Source organism: Cibotium barometz, chromosome 19, assembly GCF_041138505.1.
Source record: "Cibotium barometz isolate CiBa-2024 chromosome 19, ASM4113850v1, whole genome shotgun sequence".
In the NCBI taxonomy this organism is placed as follows: Eukaryota; Viridiplantae; Streptophyta; class Polypodiopsida; order Cyatheales; family Cibotiaceae; genus Cibotium; species Cibotium barometz.
This window is the reverse complement of record NC_141064.1, coordinates 50049815-50068743: the sequence shown is the minus strand read 5'-3', so window position 1 is coordinate 50068743 and position 18929 is coordinate 50049815. Positions and strand designations below refer to the sequence as shown.

At 42.5% G+C, this 18929-nt stretch overlaps 1 protein-coding gene across 3 annotated transcripts in view; it reads right to left on the bottom strand.

Annotated features, from left to right (window-relative positions):
* Positions 1 to 14906: 14906 nt before the first annotated feature.
* LOC147628712 (CA-responsive protein) overlaps positions 14907 to 18929 on the bottom strand; it is a 61883-nt gene continuing 57860 nt past the window's right edge. Inside the window, exons 7-9 of one of the 3 annotated variants that reach the window (XM_086813943.1) lie at positions 15416 to 15546; positions 15318 to 15333; positions 14907 to 15217 (exon numbers count right to left, since the gene is read on the bottom strand). In XM_086813943.1, the coding sequence (XP_086670069.1) occupies positions 15206 to 15217; positions 15318 to 15333; positions 15416 to 15546 (159 nt within the window). In that variant the 3' untranslated portion in view covers positions 14907 to 15205. Of the gene's footprint in view, positions 15334 to 15415; positions 15547 to 18929 lie in introns of all 3 variants that reach the window. The other 2 variants (XM_086813942.1, XM_086813940.1) reach the window with 2 other exon arrangements.

The window sequence follows — 18929 nt, the reverse complement described above, 5'->3', positions numbered from 1 at the left end:
TATGGTGTGCTTACGATTAGGGTTTGGGAGTGATTAGTGCTAATCACTTGTTTCCTCTTGCTTCCTCTCTCTCTCTTTCTTGAGTGATTAGGCTAGCCAACGTGATCCTCTTCTACGGAGATCCCACATGATCTTCGCGAGAGAGCTTGAATCACCTATTAGATTAGAGAAACCACCTCGGTGTGACGAGCGGCTACGGTCGAGCCTAATATCTTTGGTGCCATTTCCAGGAGCATCATCCGCTACTTGTGTATGCCAGCTTTGATTCGAATCTGATGGAGCCTTCATAGCCCGTTGCCAAGTAAGCTCTTTGGCATGCGATTTTTTGATTTTTCATTGTATTTTGATGTTTTGTTTGGTTGTTTTTGATGTTTTTGTAGAGATTCATATATAGCTTTGTGTTTAGAGTAGGATTATCACTTGTTTGAGTGAAAAAAACTTAAGATTTAAGTAATTAGAGAGCCTAATCAAGAGGATTTTTGCTTAAACCTAGACTCTTTTTGTTAATTTTTAGCTTAGTCTTATTTTTTTGCTTAATCCCTTTGCATAGGTAGGTTAACATTACTATAAAACACTAATCAAACAAAAAAAATCATAAACTCTCTTAATTTTCACTAATTATCACTAACCTATTGGTTAGTATGATTAGTGGACTTAAAGAGAGCAAAAAACTAAAAAATTGAGCCTATTGCTTGTAATTAGACTAATTGGAGTAGCATTAGTGTTCTAAACACTTGCCTTGACTCAAATCTATGTTTAGTTCACTCTAAGCTTTAATTAGTAAGAATTAGCACTAATTTAATCTCTTTTGTCTAATTTTTTCTCTTTTGAGTGGATTAATTAGCGACCTAATTAGTGAAATTATTTTGGGATAATCACATATTTGGATTAGCATAAACATTGCTAATCCACCTATCAAATCCCCATGCTTAAAGTCCTCACCAATTAGAAGTAATTTGAGAGCAAAGAAGAGGGTTAAAGAGTGATTAAAAGTGAAATTAAGGGTTAAGCTAGGTGCCTCTAAATTAGTCAAAATCCACTAAGTTAGAGATAGGCTCTAACTTTAGCCCTTTTTCGCCTACCTAGCATTAATGAGGGAGTCTTAGTAGTTGTCTCCCTCTCACTTTCCTCCAATTTGAAATTCAGATTCAAATTCTTAATTCCAATTTTCAAATCCAAATTCAAATTCCAACTTGCCACGGCCGTTCCACATTTGCCACGGCCATACCAACCTAAAGCCATGGACATACGCTTGTAAGCGTACGACCGTACAAGCCCAAATTTTTTTAAAAAAAATCCTTACAGTCATTCCACATTCACGGTCGTTCCATACTACAGCCATGGCCGTACGCTTGTAAGCGTACGGCCAGACCAAACCCAAAAAAATAAAAAATAAAAAAATTCGTACAACTGTTCCACATTTGCCACCCACGGCTGTTCCACACTAAAGCCACGGGCATACGCTTATAAGCGTACGATCGTACCAAACCCCAAAAAAATCCTTTTTTTATTAAAAAAAACCCGTACGACCGTTCCACACTTGCCATGATCGTTTCATACTAAAGCCACAGGCATACACTTGTAAGCGTACAGCCAACCAAACCCAAAAAAAACCTTTGCAATCAGTTTCTCATTCCACAGTTGAAGACATGCCATTCCTCAACATGTTGAGTGTTCAACATGGGAAGATATCCACTGTCCCATTGAATGTCGGCACACAGTTTGCAGGCTAAAGCTAAAGAAGGCCACATCCCAAAAGAAACAACACTCTAAGCACGTTGGCCACAATGACGATCGGGTTAGCATCTGCACGGGCTCAACAAAGACCACATCATCCTCCTCCGGAAGCGATGATCGTACCGAACTGCCACTCCCCCATGCAACCCACCAAAAACTCACCAAACAAGAAAAACGACTGGCCACTTATCCCGATGCCGTCCTTGAGAAGCAACATCTTCAAGAGGCCCAAGCACTGGTAGAGCAATACCAAGCTCAACTTGAACCGCCATCCGTTTTCGTAACCTTTGACCCCATACCTTAGTGCACACAGTCCCCCATTGAACCCAAACTTCCACACCAGGTAAGGCAGGAGCCCCCGCAAACACTCAAGGCCAAGGACGATCCGTTTGCCAACATGATGTTGACCAACGAGATGACTTTTTCCCTCATGCAACTCCTCATCCTCCCATGCCTATTCTACAAATGGCCCAGCCAAAATCCCACATTTACATCAAACCACTCGATGTGAACACTGACACAGAGTCCAACAGTGACTCACGAGGTCCGCACACCAAATTTGCTGAGGTATTTTATCCTCCTACTACAACCAAATCTTGACCTCCACACCTGTCAAATCATGACCAAATTGAACTTTCATATACTATTGTCGGTCCACCCTATGATCAAGGCCTCGCCCCTCAAAAGGCCCCTACTCATCAATGTGACCTAGCCAACCTCTCTCCCTTCCTTTCCTCCCGAATCAACATGCCCATAGGAACCTTGTTAAAGGGTAGTCCAAATTTATCGAATGACCTTCACGATTGGATGGAACACAAAATACAGGCTTATTGAAGGAGGGCGCTACCTCAAATTCCTTGAACAAATCTAAGCCCCACCATCCAGACTTACTCCATCACCACAACCCACAACCCAAAGGCGCACCCACAATTCACGTCAATGCGCTAGGACAATACTTTGAAGGTGATGAGACCAACGCAACAATTTCCATTTCCTATAACGGACATGTGGTCAAAGTCATAGTGGATGAAGGTGCTAGTGTAAGCATCCTCACACAAACATGTTGGGAAAACTAGGGCCAACCACGCCTTGATCCCACCACATTGGTGATCAAGCATGCAAACGGGAACTCTGCAAAACCCCTGGGCCTAGTGCATGACCTCAAGGTCAAAGTCTGTGACATGACATTCCACCTCACATTTGTGGTCATGGACTTTTGTAATGATGCCATCTTCACCCTTCATGATACAAACTCGGCTAATCCATGACTGGGACATGCATCATGTCTACCTCCGCAAAGGGTCTCAAACGCTTAAGGTCAATTTATATACCCGGCACTCACATTGTTGAAGACTCTGTGACCACCACCAAGAACAATGATCTCTTGGTTTGCGATGCTTGTCACCAAGCCCTTGATGATGCATAGGTGCCATGCACGGTTGCTTCTGTCCCAATAGTGATGATGTCGACCCACGATTGGCTTAAAATCCTTGCTACTTGACACACAATAGTGATGATGTCGACCCCACGATTGGCTTAAAATCCTTGCTACACTACTTGACACGCTCCCAGGTCGCAAACTCGACACACAATTTGTGCTCCCAAAACGACTAGACCCTGCATGAACCCTACAAAGCCATTGCCTCACTTAACATCCTAATTGTAAGTGTAGAAACAACTACCCTTCAAGAGTTTGGATAGATTTCTCCTTTGATAGAAACATGCAAAGAAAACATGCCTTACTATCTCCCACAGCTAGCCATAATCTTTTTCCATGGGAAACATGGGTCTCTCTGGGCAAACCATCTCTTAAAATTGCTCATGCCAAAGTTCAATTGCACAATGGACAACGCATACAAATCCCTAGGTCTTTTACACAAATTGTACATACTATAGCTAACCCATTAGCGTGTAAGTTTTATGTGGTTCCCATAGGTGAAACAAAAGAAGCAGTCGTCCTTGGTGGAACCTGGGTCCAGAATGCTACAAGTACAATTAACTTAGCTAACAACACAGCTACCCTCAAGCTTCCCCAAGGCAAGGTAACAATGATCCTTTGGGACGGGGAGTGCACCCCCACCAACTACTTCCACAAAGGGTACTCCCTCACCCTCTACAATAACTGGTAAGTCTTCCACAGCCCCTGAACTACCACCAGAACTCAACACACCATAAATATGAATTGGACTTCCGATCGAGAATGGTCTACAACGGTGGCAAGCCCATATATATCCTATGGTCTACACCAATCTCATATTCTTGGAGGCGTGGAAAGCTCTTGGAAAACCCACACTAACAAAAGAAGAAATTTACATTAAAATATCACACGAAATGCGCTTAATGAGTGTTGGGTCTTTCATTCCTAAAATTTCTATTGGATATAACCAGTTGGAGTGCAGATTTCATGTTATAGATACATGAGCACTCTTAGGCCGGATAATAATTAGAAAAGAGTGGATTGATGCCTCTCATTTCCAAATCAATTGGCGCGAAGAAATGGCCACCATGGAAATCAACGAGAACAAGGCCATAGTCCTCTTGTGTCCCCAAGAGGAAATCATACACACACCATCACCCCTAACTGCCCTCCCCCCCCCACTCCCCATCCCCGGTAGTCTCTCCTGCTCCCACACCCCATGACTTACCAAAACCGATCGATCGGCCACTGTCGACACCATCCACCAATGACAAACAAGCCTCGTCATCATCGACATTTCCCCTCAACTCTACAATCTCGAACACCCACACTGCGAGCACCCCGACCTCATATCTTTATCATGACAATCAATGGTGGGTGCCCAAGAATCTTCTTGCCGCTCATGGATTCTATGATGGCTACATAGAACTATGGATCCCCAAATGGCCATCTCTAAAACCCAAGCACAAAAGGCCAACTAAGCCAACAAAAACCAGCCCTAAGCCCAAGCTTCAATGTTGACTCGTCCCTCCCCGACCGCCTGTTACGAGCACAAGGCTACTATGAAGGCAACCCTCGCCTTTGGCTACCCAAGCATGCCACCTATGCTCGTTGCTCATAGCAACTCCCCAGAAAACCACGACAAAAGGTCCCACAACCACGGGTTCGGCAACCCCGAGCACAACGAAGGCAACAACATTGGGTGTCTACCAATGTGCTCAAAGCACAGACTTCCATAAAGGCAACACACACCTCTGGCTCCCCAAGCCACAATCAAAAGCCTCTCCTCTACATCGACAACCATCTCATAGCTCAAAGCCTCGTCGACAAAAAAGCTAGAAGCCTCACCAACCATGGACCTTCATCACTCGCTAGTGTTGGGTGCCCAAATTTCTCTTCTAATCCTAAGGCTTCCATGATGGCAATTCCATCATTTGGCTCCCAAGGCATACCCCTCAGCAGTTCACCCAAACCACACACCCACCACGCCAGTACATGTCCTATCGACAAAGATGGTTTGGCAACCAATGGGCAGACACGTCCCCTCCTCCTTCACAAAATCCTCCGAACTTGCCCACACCCAACCCATGGGCACTCCAACGCTCAATTCGCCCAACCCTTTCAACCCACAAAGCCTCATCCACGAAGATCCACCCCATCCCCCCCTCGACTTCGTCACCAAACCAAGGGGAAGTCCTACACATGGCTAAGCTTATCCAACCTCTCCAAGATAAACTCAAAGGTAAGCTCACAACTCTAGCCACATGGGCCACTCAGTACAAAACCCTCGTTAGGGGTGCTGACCAATAAACACATGTCAAAGGGAAAAAAAAAGGAGTCTCTAGGTGATTAGGACTACGAGTACACCTTTTTCCCTCGCCCAAGCACAACACCTACAAAGCTCGCTAGGCTTTGTCCTATGCACACACACCACATAAAGCTTCATCATCGACAACCATCCAGGTACATCTCTAGATGAGGGGACCATGGTGGGCACAAGCCTGGTCCATGGTACGACCCATCACCTGGATCTTCTTAATCACCCCTCCTCCACCCGAATAACTCTGATTCATTCCTAATCCATCCTACCCTTAACTTCTTCTTCGGCTCCACATGTATGGATCCTCAACATCGACTACCACTTCTATCAACACAGGATCCCAGAGCTCCAATGACAGAAGAAGACAGCATAAAAAGAAAAAGAGAGAACACCACAACCTGACCACTCAACATCCAGGGGAGCCAAGATACCCATCACAGTATCTTGACAAAGATGCTAGAGCTTCTTGAACATCGCCATCGACATACGTCTTAGAGGGCAAGCAATGTCCATGCGTGTTGCCTCCTTGTCCCTGTGAAATTCCCCCCTCGCCCACTTGCTTACTAACACCATTTTTTTACTAACTCCCCTTAATAATACCACCTCCCACTTGGATATTAGTCATTAAGTATTCCATGCTAGTCTACTCATTCAAGTACTCTGACTCCTCTAATGAGAATGTCTCGTCTCGTAAAGATGATTTTTTTAAAAAAAAAACCAAAAAAAAATAAAGAGTACTACTGAGCACATACAAAAAAGCAAACTCATAAGGGCCCATCAGACTCTTTGGAGACTTAATCGCCAGTACTCCACTAACTTCTTTCCATCAAACTAACTCCCCCACCCCCTCTCATTTTCGGAGAGACAGAAGAACTAACCAAGTTCGACACTTCTCCGCGTGCCTCGACAACCCCTCACCGATCACAAGGATGCAATCGACTTTAGGAAGGGGAGTATGTTAGTCTCATATTGGTTAACACATTCCTATGACAACTATGTCCACATAATTATGTAATGGGCGCCCATGCTATATTGTAAATCTCGTCATTTGATAAGAGAAACACCCTAAAGATGCTCCCAAGTATTGAGCTTTTCAAAGGACAGACAAGCGGATCTTGGTTAGTTGGCCAAACCATAGAGAAAAGCCTTGTAACTATGTTTTAGGCGCCCTGGGTCACTTAGGCAGCCTAGTGGAAAAAGGCTTGGAACTATAAAAGACAATTTCTCTTGTTTGTAACTCATTCTCTCATTTGTGCAATAGAAGTGGAGTGTTCTCTATCTCCCTCTCTCTTACAACTCTAATTCAGCATGTGTGGTGTGCTTAGGGTTAGGGTTTGGGAGTGATTAATGCTAATCACTTGTTCCCTCTTGCTTCCTCTCTCTCTCTTTCTTGAGTGATTAGGCTAACCAATGCGATCGTCTTTTGCGAAGATCCCACATGATCTTTGCGAGAGAGCTTGCATTACCCATTGGATTAAAGCAATCGCCTCAGTGTGACGACTGTAGGAGGATGACACTGATGTGAGTGGCTACAGTTGAGCTCTTGAGCCATGCTCGAGCTCGATGGAGGCAACTTCCCACCACGACACGTTAGGGTAGGGTTTTCTTACCACACTACGGCCAACATCACAATTTTTTCACGTCTCACATCTCCCAGCATACACAAACACATGCACCTGCAATTAACTTCGTCATCACCAACTCTCCAGGTATATCTCTAGATGCGGGACCATGGCATGCACAAGCTTGGCCCATGGTAAGACTCCCCACCAGGAGAACCCTCGACCTTGGAGGTACCTCTCTCAAGCTTATGTGCCTATATACTATGCTTCGACTCCAATTCACCACCAACAGAACCTCACCCTCACTTCATGACGTATTTGTCAAGATAAAAGGCCCAATTTCTCACCATCATGCTATGAGATCTGAGCATGAAGACGTCCCGAACCTCCATCTACCCATGCCAATTATTTACATACCTCATGTTGAAGAGTCCACACCACTTCCACAATTAACAGAGACCCAGCATGAACCACCTCTACATCGCCTATCACTTTCCATGTTTCTTCAACAAGCTGCCTGCCATCAGGGCTGCCCAAAGTTTCCCATCACTTTGCCCTACATTTGCCTACGAATCAGTCTCGAACTACCCACTAAACCTTGGCTGCCAACTCCATGGCGTATCCTAGACTATTCACACTATCACCTTCTTGGGACAATAGCTTTTATCACCAACTTGGGTGACACAAGGACGTGGTTACCATTAGGAAGGGGGGTATGTTAACGACTCTATAGGTTAACATGGTTTTGCCCGCCCAACCTACCATAAGGCACTTTGCCATCTTACCTGTGTGAATACACACTTATCTTTTGTAAGATGCCACTTGAACATATCAAGCAACCTTACCACACGAGCTTAGTGTCAAATAGAGAAATTCTATGAACTTAACGTACATAATTGCTTAAGACTAGTAATAGAGGCCAAACCATTTTTGAGTTTAGCCGGCCTAGTATGAAAACTAGTCACTTATTATATGTGTCATTTTTGACCACCATAAGCAAGGCACAATCATTCTTTTGCAATAGTTTTCTTGTGAGCTCTTCTTGCTTGATGGATGCTGGATTGGATAGATGTGATTGTTGGTTATTATTGTGCATTGGCTTCTTCTTTTCTCGTCTTTTGTGAGAGAGAACTATCGTGACGGATCATCTCTTCTTACCTCCATCTAGGAATTAAGAGCTCTCCCTTGTGGTGACAAGGGAGCGGACAAACTAGCACACCCAAACGGGAAGTTACAAATTGTGGCTCTAAGGCAAGGACCCAATGACACATGCTTCAACAAGGCTAAGGTAATCTCTTAACTTAAATAGCTTTGTGTAAAGAGATTTATACACTTGCAGACCTATGGGCTCTTTAGATCTATGCCATCGCCTTGAGGCATGTCCAATGTTTTGCATTGGCAACCTCTAGTTTCTCCTCCTCTTTCTTGTAGATTTGATAAAGCATGTCCTAGGTAGCATTTCAGCTTGCTATCATTCAAAATAATTTTCTCCATCTTAGCTCCATCCAAGATCTCTATCTTTACTACAGCAATTTATGTGACACCGTAGGGACCTTGGCCCAGCACTTGAGTTTTCATTTAGTATTCCTAACGTTGAGCAAACAACCGAAGCGAGTTTCGCATTCTCGTAAAGGAACTTTGTAGTAGATCTTACATCAACTTTGTCTGGCTTTGACCTCATTCCACTTAGTGAAAGAAGTCGGTGGTGACTATGATGAAGCATGTCTAGGTTCTCTTAGCAATTGGACTAATGGGACCCTCGAAGTCTAAGCTCCACTCATTAAATGATTGTTCCAAAACTATAGAAGTTAGGGACATGCATTGCTTCTCTTGGACCATGGAAAACCGTTGGCATTCATCATCGCATCATTTGACAACTTATGTTGCATCTCCAACAAAGAGTGTAGGCCACCATAGTCTAGCTTGGAGAACCTTAGGGATAGTCATGTTCCTAATGTTCCATATCATATTGGCCTTCTCAGTGATCCAATGCTTATCTTCTACCATTATATGGTAAACTTGATTTGTTGTACAGTGAACGATGTCCTAAGGCATTCTAAATGCCCAATCTAACCAAAGTTGTTGATTCTCCAACTGAGGAATATCACCAAACCATGCAAGTGCTGCCCTCACCTTCTCCCATAATTATACATATCCACATGCAACCCGAAAATATTGACGGATTTTCTGAAAAGACAATAAGCAACCTCTACTACGTGACAACAAAGCATCCAGAATTCTCACTAATCCCAATCGAGCCATTCTATTGGATTTTGACCGCTCAACAAGTTTGTCAGGCCATTTCAGAATCGTGAAGTAGCCAACACCTCACCTGCCATAAAATTCAATTGCAATCGTTGATCTAAAGACTTTCATTTAGTGTGTGCCAACACCTCCTTCCATGAGATCATCAAATGAGAAAGGAGAGGCGAAGCCACCACTCGAACCTGTTGGGAACCATTCAGTACATCCCACCATGTACCATCCATCCTGGTATAACCATACACAAGTGCGATCTCCTCTATGAGGGCCTTAGCCATTACCACCCATGGCTCTTGAGATACACACATATCTTGCAATAAAGGCCATCTCTTAGAGACCATATGTAATTTGACATCTAATAGGGCTACCCCAGCACTCCTCTTCCAAGTAGTAATATGTTTCCAAGAAATCCATGTCCGCCCTAGCTTATTTCTTCCTGTTTTCCATAACATAAATCGAATTATCTGTTGTATCTAATGCAAAGCTTTTCCCGTCCATCGCAATAAAGGCAAGAAAAAAGATATCATGCTAATCATAATGGATTGTACCACTTTGAGTCGAACATACATAGGTCAACCCTGAGATTTCCAATGCACAACTTGTCATTTATCCTTGCAGAAATCCATACCAACAAAGCATGTGAATCAACATCAAATCAGAGAACAAAAGTGGCGTGTGATGCATCCCCTTTGTATGACCTTCCCATTCCATCCTAAACCAAGAAAATTACTCTTGGTACAGCTTATTAGAGCAAATTTTTGCATATTAATGCATAACCCTGAAGCAAGACCAAAAGTATCTCAAATAGCCATAGCCTTTTGAACATTATCTCTTTGAGCCTTAAGGAGCATGAAAGAATCATCTGCCAATGCCTGGCTAACCATCTGCTCTCCGCTTAGAAGTGTAAGCCCTACAACATCACCATCCTCCACTAGCTTATCCAGTCGAGATAAGATTGGATCTACAACAACTGCAAATAAGAGGGCTAAGTGGACATCCCTGCCAGACCGATCTCATCAAATGAATGGGCTCAATCACCCCACCATTAATCATAAGCCTAGCCAATGCACGTTGGCTAATAGTATAAATCAAAGAAGACATGCGAGGACCAAATCCCATAGCCTGCATAAGCTGTGAAAGAAAAGACCAACTAACGTGATCATAAGCCTTTTCAAAATCAAGTTGAATCATAACCACCTCTTGCCTCGAAGCCCTTGCATAATCAATTCTAATTTGTACATTCAATATATTATGCAAAATATTTTAACCTTTAATAGGTCCATATTGCCTTGGATGAAACAAAGTAAAAACACTGCAGCCTGTTGGCTAAGACCTTTACAAATATCTTATACATGGCTCCCATCAATGTGATTAGTCTCCATTGACGTAGATGAACTGGGGATGAAACTTTAGGCACTAAACGTATAAACCCAATCTTCTAATTCGCAAGTATGATACCTGTATTCTACACCTCTTGAAAAATAGAAACGAGAGAGACCCTTCAACTCATCAACATACTTCATATAAAGCTCATTAAGGAGCCCATCATGTCCTGGACTTTACCTTTAGGCAAATGCTTCAACACACCTTCCACCTCATCCTCCGAAATATCTCTTTCCAATTCATTTACAAAAACATCTAATACCTGGTGACAAACCAAGTGAAACAAAGATTCCCTAACTGCAATGACATCAAGGAGAAAACAAAATTCCCTAACTGCAATGACATCAGGAGAAAACAAAGATTCCCTAACTGCAATGACCTCCTACAAACCCAACAAATGGCGATAAATATCCATACACACATCTAAAACACAAGCATGATCAGAAATCAATACTCCTTGCCTAGCTTGCGTCCTGACAATATTCTCACGTGCATGCTTTTGCTGCAAACGAGCAAAGAATGTATGTGACTGACAATTAGAATCCATTAAGGCATCCATTCGAGCCATAAGCTTATATCTCACATATTGATTCTCATGCAATGCTGCCACCTGATGGGACAACCAATCAATAGCTATCTCAATGTCATGGCAAGAACCGTCCAACCAATAAATGATTGTAGGTTCCACAACTTCTCCCTAAAATATGATGCATTATGAATTCCATACTGGTGAGCAAGTTTTTGAACATTAAACATACAATAGTCCCAAGCTGACACCCCAATAGAGATTGCATGGCCTTGAAAGTTTTGTAATACTTGATGGAAAACAGTATGCTCCAAGAAAGTCTAGTTAACCTTAAGAGGAGCCTTTCCCAATAATGACCTATAAGCATCCACAGAATAGCTATGCATCTCCAATACCAAAGGGAAATGATCTAACAAAATATGATTATATTCCATCTGCATGGACAATCTCTGGTAGAAATAAATCATGCTGGCAAATATACATTCAGTCCAGACGGGTTGTACTATTGAGAGATGTAAATCCTCTCATGCGGGTGTATCCATGACCATATATCTTGTTTTAAAACTTGATTGGCAAACACATTCCAGCTGAGTCTCTCCGACCCATCCATAATAGAGTGAGGTATAGAAGCATGCTCCGGTAATTCACATACATTAAAATCCTCCAACACAAAGCCAAGCTTAGCGTTGCACAAACACAATAAATCGTCGCATAACTGACAACATTGTGCAATACCATTAGGCACATACAGTCTCACAAGCCAGAATGTTTCATCCATAAACTCCACTTCCACAACAATGAACCGTCCCAAGACATCCTGCATAACCAATGATGGCTTAAACTGAGATTTTACTGCAATCATTGTAGTGGGGTGCCCAATATAAAACACACGAAATTCTTTGTAATCATATACTTGTCCAACCATGGAATGTTGTTTATGTTCCATAGAACAAAACATATCCCATTTACCTTGAAACAAAGTACGCCATATGTGATAATTCTCAGACGATGAAAACACACCTTTTACACTTCAAAGAGCAATCTTCATAATCCATCCAAATAGAAAGCCAATCAATAAGAGGTACCACCATCAGCCTCTCGTTCCTTAAAATTGCACAGAATCCTCAATGCCTTCTCTCTCCATCTCTTCCCGTACTCTTCGTAGCAAAACATCCACCCATTCCTTCTCACCTAAAGGACGAGCATCACTTGGTGATGTATCTTGTCTCCACTTGACATCCGAATACTTCTTGTCCCAGGCTTAAACCATAGCCCCTTTTTTATCAAATAGAAGAGAAAAATTTACCTTATTTTCTTTCATAACTCCAGATCTCATATTATACCAAGAGTCTGATACCCTACCTTGGTTATCTTTCTCTCGAGTTCATCTTGTGACACTAGGACGAAATGATGAAGAGGCACCATGGCCATCACCCACATTTTGATTACCACTAGAAGTAGTTGTTTGGTGAGCGTCTCTCTCTGCCAACCACAAGCCAAGGTCTATCTTGTGTACCTGCCAAAACTTGTTCAGCTTCATCTACCACTTACTCACTTTGTTTTGCTACTTGTTTGTCGTTCTCTATATTCAAACCAGATGGCAAAACAAGAGCTGGTGTATCCTTATGAGTCGAACCATGGGACACGTTCAATTGTGGTCGAGTATTCACCTCCTCTAGACACTCTGAAATGAAGTAACCCATCTCCCCACAATGCAAGCAATGGCCTGCAAATGATCCCTACTTTAATTCAAAACACCAAGGATCAAATCCATCCATGTATAACCTCAATTGTCGAGGTCGAGGCTTCCCAGTATCCCAAACATGCAAACCCTGTTTTTATTCATGGATGACATTCTAGGCTCCACCAACACATCCCCAATAGTACGTATGGCCAGCTGTAACAATTCTTACATAGTTGATGAAAAGTCTACAACCTCCACCCAAATAGACCATGCCTAGTGCAACATATCTCTATACTGTGCCATCGGGCGCCAAGGTACAACATGCACCAACTATCCATCTAGAAATAACGGGACTTTCTGCATAACCAAATTTCAAACTTCTTTAGATGAGAATAGAACCTCATAGAATTCGTCAAAGATCTTCTCCACAAAATTACCATCAAATAAATCATAAAACCATTGTGTAATCCTGTTGAATTCGTGCAGTAAAAAACAAAATTACAGCCTTGTTATAAAAGGCTTCCACTTGTGTGACAAACCGCCATGTTTCTACTCAGACATCTACCACTTCCTTTACTAGAACCTTGGTAGCCCTAATATGATTTGCCATCACATATGGCTGCAAAATCTGATTAGCTTGTGCAACTCGAAAGTCAAAAGCCGCCTCATGGTTCTCTTCCTGAGATACATCAAGAAGCAAGGTATCCTAGAGCATCCAACTAGCCTCCTCCTTTCCATATTCACCGCTAATCAATCTTTGCTTTTTTAGCCTGATCTTGCGACTCTGGCTCTAGCTGTCCACCCTCAAACGTCTTGGCATCTTCTGTTAAGACATGTGCCTCTACAAAATCCATATCTATAGTTCCCTCACTCATTTCCATTGCTCAACACCAAAAATTAATGCTTCCACCAGAAGAAAGAGAAGAGTTACGTTTCAACCCTAAAAACAAAGAGGAGAAGATCCACGGCTTGGTTGGAAAATCTGTCAACACGAGTGACTCCGAAAGGGGAGTAAAACCCTAGCAGAGCTCGTGGAACCACTTTAGGCTCACTCCCAGAGAAATTAAAGCAAACACAAACATTGTGAAAGCTCTCTCTCTCTCTCTCCCTCTCTCTCTCTCTCTACCCAATGTGTAGTAGATTGGTTAGCTCATGGAGTTGTTATTCAACACGTCTTGTGTTCGAATCTCACTCCCGTCGGATAGATCATATTTGGTCTCTTGGGATTGTTCCTACGACGTTAAAAGAGCTTCTTCTTCTTCTTCTTCTTCTCTCTCCCCTAAAAACAAGCCTAAGCTAAGCAAGATGCTCCTTTCACGTCAAATGCACACAACAATCATTTTTTTTCGAAGGAGATCTTTGAAAGCTCTTCACGTCAAAAGAGTTGAAAGGTGACAAGAACATTGGCCAAGCCGAATGGCACGGCACGGTAACTGTAGGTTCCCACTTTGTAACGAATGCTACTATCTTGTATTGATCTTTTGGATTGTTGAGGGTAATGCAAAGCTTTCCGATCTTCAAAACAATCACTATCAGTGGCAACCACTTGGTATGCACAATCTCATACACAAATCCCGCATCGATGAGCTTTGTCTAACTCAAAGTGGCCTACGAACAGCATTGGTTATCACTTTGAGTCCACTTCCCCACATCACACATGTTGGACATGCCATCCTTTGGACATTTCAGAGTACTTGAGATGCACATACCTATTCCTACTCCTCCCAAGAATATATTTCTTAGAAACAGGATGAAGAAATTGGGGGTTCTTTCATAAAGATATTTTTTCTTTCACTAAGGAAACGTAGCTTACAAATGTGAAACATGTCTTGCCTTGCCAGTAACAGATATTTGAACCTTAACACCAATTTCTGATGGCCGGCGGCAAAGCGAGGTAGATGGGCAATGTAGCCTGTCTTAACGTTTTTTCCCCTAAACCATCTCTGACAAATGGGTGGGAAATCAACATTTATAAAGGTCACTTGGCTAACCATTACATAAGCAAACAACCAAAAGGAGATAAAAACAAGTAATTAGCAGGACCTCAAGTTGCCCTTTCATACATTTGGCCACCTTTAGTGCCAAACCACCCTGCATACATGACATCAAAGCTCCAGCAACAGCGGTGCTGCAAAGGGTTTAGCATACAAAGAGAGAGAGAGAAAGGGTAACCTTAGTCAAGCAACCATCTTTTCACCATTAAGCCATCAGAGCAAGTAGCACGTGTGATATGTACAACCCAAAGCTTTTCGGCATGTCACCACTCTTGTGGATAAGAAACACCAAGTGCCTTTTACGTATGCAACATTACTTGTCACAGATCCTGCTGCATATCAGACATCAAAATCCTTAAAGGATGGAAACAGCATTAACAGGTTAACAACTCATCTATACTGTCTTCAACTCGCTTGTACAGCTGACCTTACCAAGCCGTGCCTTTGCCTGCAAACAGAAGCCTTCAATCAGGATCATGCAAACAAAAATCAAAGCAAAGTTGAGGGGCTCAACAAAATATAATAGCTACCAAAAAACATCCTTCTTTTCTTGTGCCAACAACTCTTCAAAAGACATCTCTGTGTCCTCAGGTTCCAGTTTTTCTATCATCTGTCCAGTGTGAGGCTGCAATTCAAAATGAGCACGGCCATACTCGAGCATCTGGGCAAAGACAAACGAATTATTCTCTCTCAAAATTGGAGCATATAGACACACTTCACTGAAGGGTAGAAGCAACCAAATCAAAAATAGAAAAAGCAAATGGCAGACCGAAGAGGGCGGTTGAAGCAACTTCTTAATGGGTTGAAGCAGTCAAGAAACAGCAACCACCCCCAGCAATGCAAACGGCATTGATTAGGAAAAGCGTAGACAAGGTAAAGCTTTGCAGGTCATAGGTTTTCCTGCAGGAGCTTCGCCCAAAGAAGATGGTGAGAAATTATGCAGAGATGGGTATGGACTGAAGAGGGAGGTTGAAGCAACTTCTTAATGGGTTAAAGCAGTCAAGAAACAGCAACAACCCCCAGCAATGCAAATGGCGTCATGGTTGCCACGCTCGATTAGGAAACATAGGCAAGGTAGAGCTTTGAAGGTCGTAGGTTTTCCTGTAGTTAGGAGCTTTGCCCAAAGAAGAACGAGAAATTATGCAGAGAGGTGGGCATGGATTGCACCCCATTCATTCATGTATGGCGTGCAGGGAAAGACATGACCAAGGAGAGGCCTTTCTCCTCAAATTCAAGGATGCCCTTACTCGCCATGCCTTCGTGCAAAGCAGGCGGCCTTGAAAGGACCAAGACCTACTTAAGGGAAGACCTTACTCAACTATAGGTGGAGCAGAGGAAGATTGGAATGATACATGTCATGGAGGCACGCAAATGGACCAGGTATCGAAACAGGCGGTCATTATTACAGTGAGGTACCTCGTAATAATGAGGTACCTCGCATGACAAGCGCGGTCTATGAGGCCACAAAACTGTAATGGAACCTTGTGGTCCAACCCAGGTCACTTTGCAGAGACCTACACAAGGAGGGAGACAGTCTTTTACAGGGAGACTCGTTGGAGCCCTGAGAGGGGGCTACCCAGAAGTCACAATATGTACCGGAGTCTGTTTATAGAGGCCAGAGTCATACCCTTGGGGGAGTACGTGGCTCAGGATCATACTTGTCCCAAAAAACATGTTTGATACAAATCAAACTCGTAATGAACGTTTGAAACCTTTTGTTCAGAGTTTTTCTTTTACCTCTAAAAAAACGTCTTATCAAGAAAATGACCACTACACCTGCCCAAAAAAAAATGTACCTGCAAATCACTCGAAAACGAAGCCACCTGTACCTGCTTCTACATGTGTTGCTTTCTTGCCTGGAATGCGCCTTGCTTCTGTTTGCAAGGTTGATCCTACTGAAGTTGAGGCATCGTCTCTTGATGACACTGAGTCAGATACATATGGGGAGGAGGGAGACGAGATTGCGGTGAAGAATCTTCATGAATCAAAATGAAGCTGAAGCGTGACACTTGGGGCTTGCCACTTGACTCGACTCTTGAGATTGCATTTTTTTAAAGTTTGGTGATTGGTCTATGGGCCATTTATGACATTTGTACTTCATTATCTGGATATTTATTTCTGGCTCTTTGAGATCTCTTTTGATTTATGATTTGTTGTAGTTTTCAGTTTTAATGGAATGTGGATTATGATTCATGAATCTGTCCTCTAAGTTCTAGGGTTTATCTTGAGCCATGGCAATGGACACTGTAGGCACCTGCCAACATCCAACTCCCAGCTATTGCTAGTAGTATGCAACAATTTAAACTTGCTATTTCACTATGTTTTGGAGTATTTAGTGATATATGTTGTGTATATTTAAACAGATATGCCCACTATTTTAGGGCATAATCTGTAATCTTATGGGCCTGTAGCCCTCTCCCCTCTTGTATGAAACGTATAGCAAACTCCCTCGGAAAATAAAAAACACTTGCTACCTGTCTCCTACCTGTTTAACAAACTCGTTTGCTACCCCCCTAGTAACTATGTTCAAGATGCGTGGCATGCTTATTAAGGTCTTGCTTGCGCATAGTCACAAAAAAAATGTGTTTCGTAGTTTCAAAACCTCTGAAATGCTTCGAAACGAAACATTTCTAAAAAACCTCGCAACCGCTTGGCCAATGACGTTTTGAGAAAAAATCCAAGTTCTTTTTCAAATTTTTTCCCCTTGAGTAGATCCTTATGTAGTATCAACTTCAGTGCCTATGGACCCTCGCCTTCTCCTTTATTCTCGTCCTCTTCCTCTCCTCCCTTCTTCCACTCTCTCCTTTTTTTTCTTCGTCTTCTCCTCCTCCTTTTATTCTTTTTTTCACCTCTACTCCTCCCATCTCTTTTTCTTCCTAATCCCAATTCCCTATCTTCTTCATCTCCTTAATCCCAAATTCTTCTACGCCTCGCCACAACAAAAATGACAATACCTAGAATGTGCAGGATGACACCATGTGCCAGTGCTCTCTCTCTCTCTCTCTCTCTCTCTCTCTCTCTCTCTCTATATATATATATATATATATATATATATATATAGAGATATATATATATATATATATATATATATATATATATATATATATATACCTAGATGAATCCAGGAACATGCCCAAATTCACCTTTTAGGAACGTGCATGTTATATACTCATGGTAGTCAACCCACAAGACTATATAACTATCAACTCCATTATGCATAGTATGGACTAGATTCTACAACATCCCCACTAACGTCATCAGTGCCCAATAGTGGGTGTAGAACTCTGTATCAAGATATGCTCTCACACGCACTCCACACACACACACACACACACACACTCACACATGAGAGCATATATTCACACAAAGCCCTTCGTACTGAGTTTCTGTCAAACCTCCGGAGATGCAGGGCAAACTCAGCCATATTGAAACCTAGCACTAAGGGAAGTAGCAAATAGAAAGAATTTTTTTTTTTTCCGAGAAAAGATCCTTTAATTAGTTATGTAAAAAATGCCCGTAGGGCTACAAAAGAGATCTCTCCTGCTCCTAACAGAGACAAGAGCAGTGAATACATCATGGCAGCCCGGGAGACTCTCCCTAGGTGCTGCAAAATACAAGCATCAGTCTAAAGGACTGAATGGCTAAATCATACAATGGGGGGGGGAAAGAGCAAAACAGGTGGCCTGTAGAGCAAATAGAAAGAATTAGTACAGCAAATAAGTAGTTGATAGGGAAAATGCACCACTAAAAATAGAAAGAATAAGCACAATATCAACTCGCCGCAACTTGGAGGAAAACTTCACAATGTGAAATCTGCATGTCTGCTAATACGGCTGAATTATATACCTAGATGAATCCAGGAACATGCCCAAATTCACCTTTTAGGAACGTGCATGTTATATACTCATTGTAGTCAACCCACAAGACTATATAACTATCGACTCCATTATGCATAGTAAGGACTAGATACTACGACATCCCCACTAACGTCATCAGTGCCCAATAGTGGGTGTAGAACTCTGTATCAAGATATATATATATACA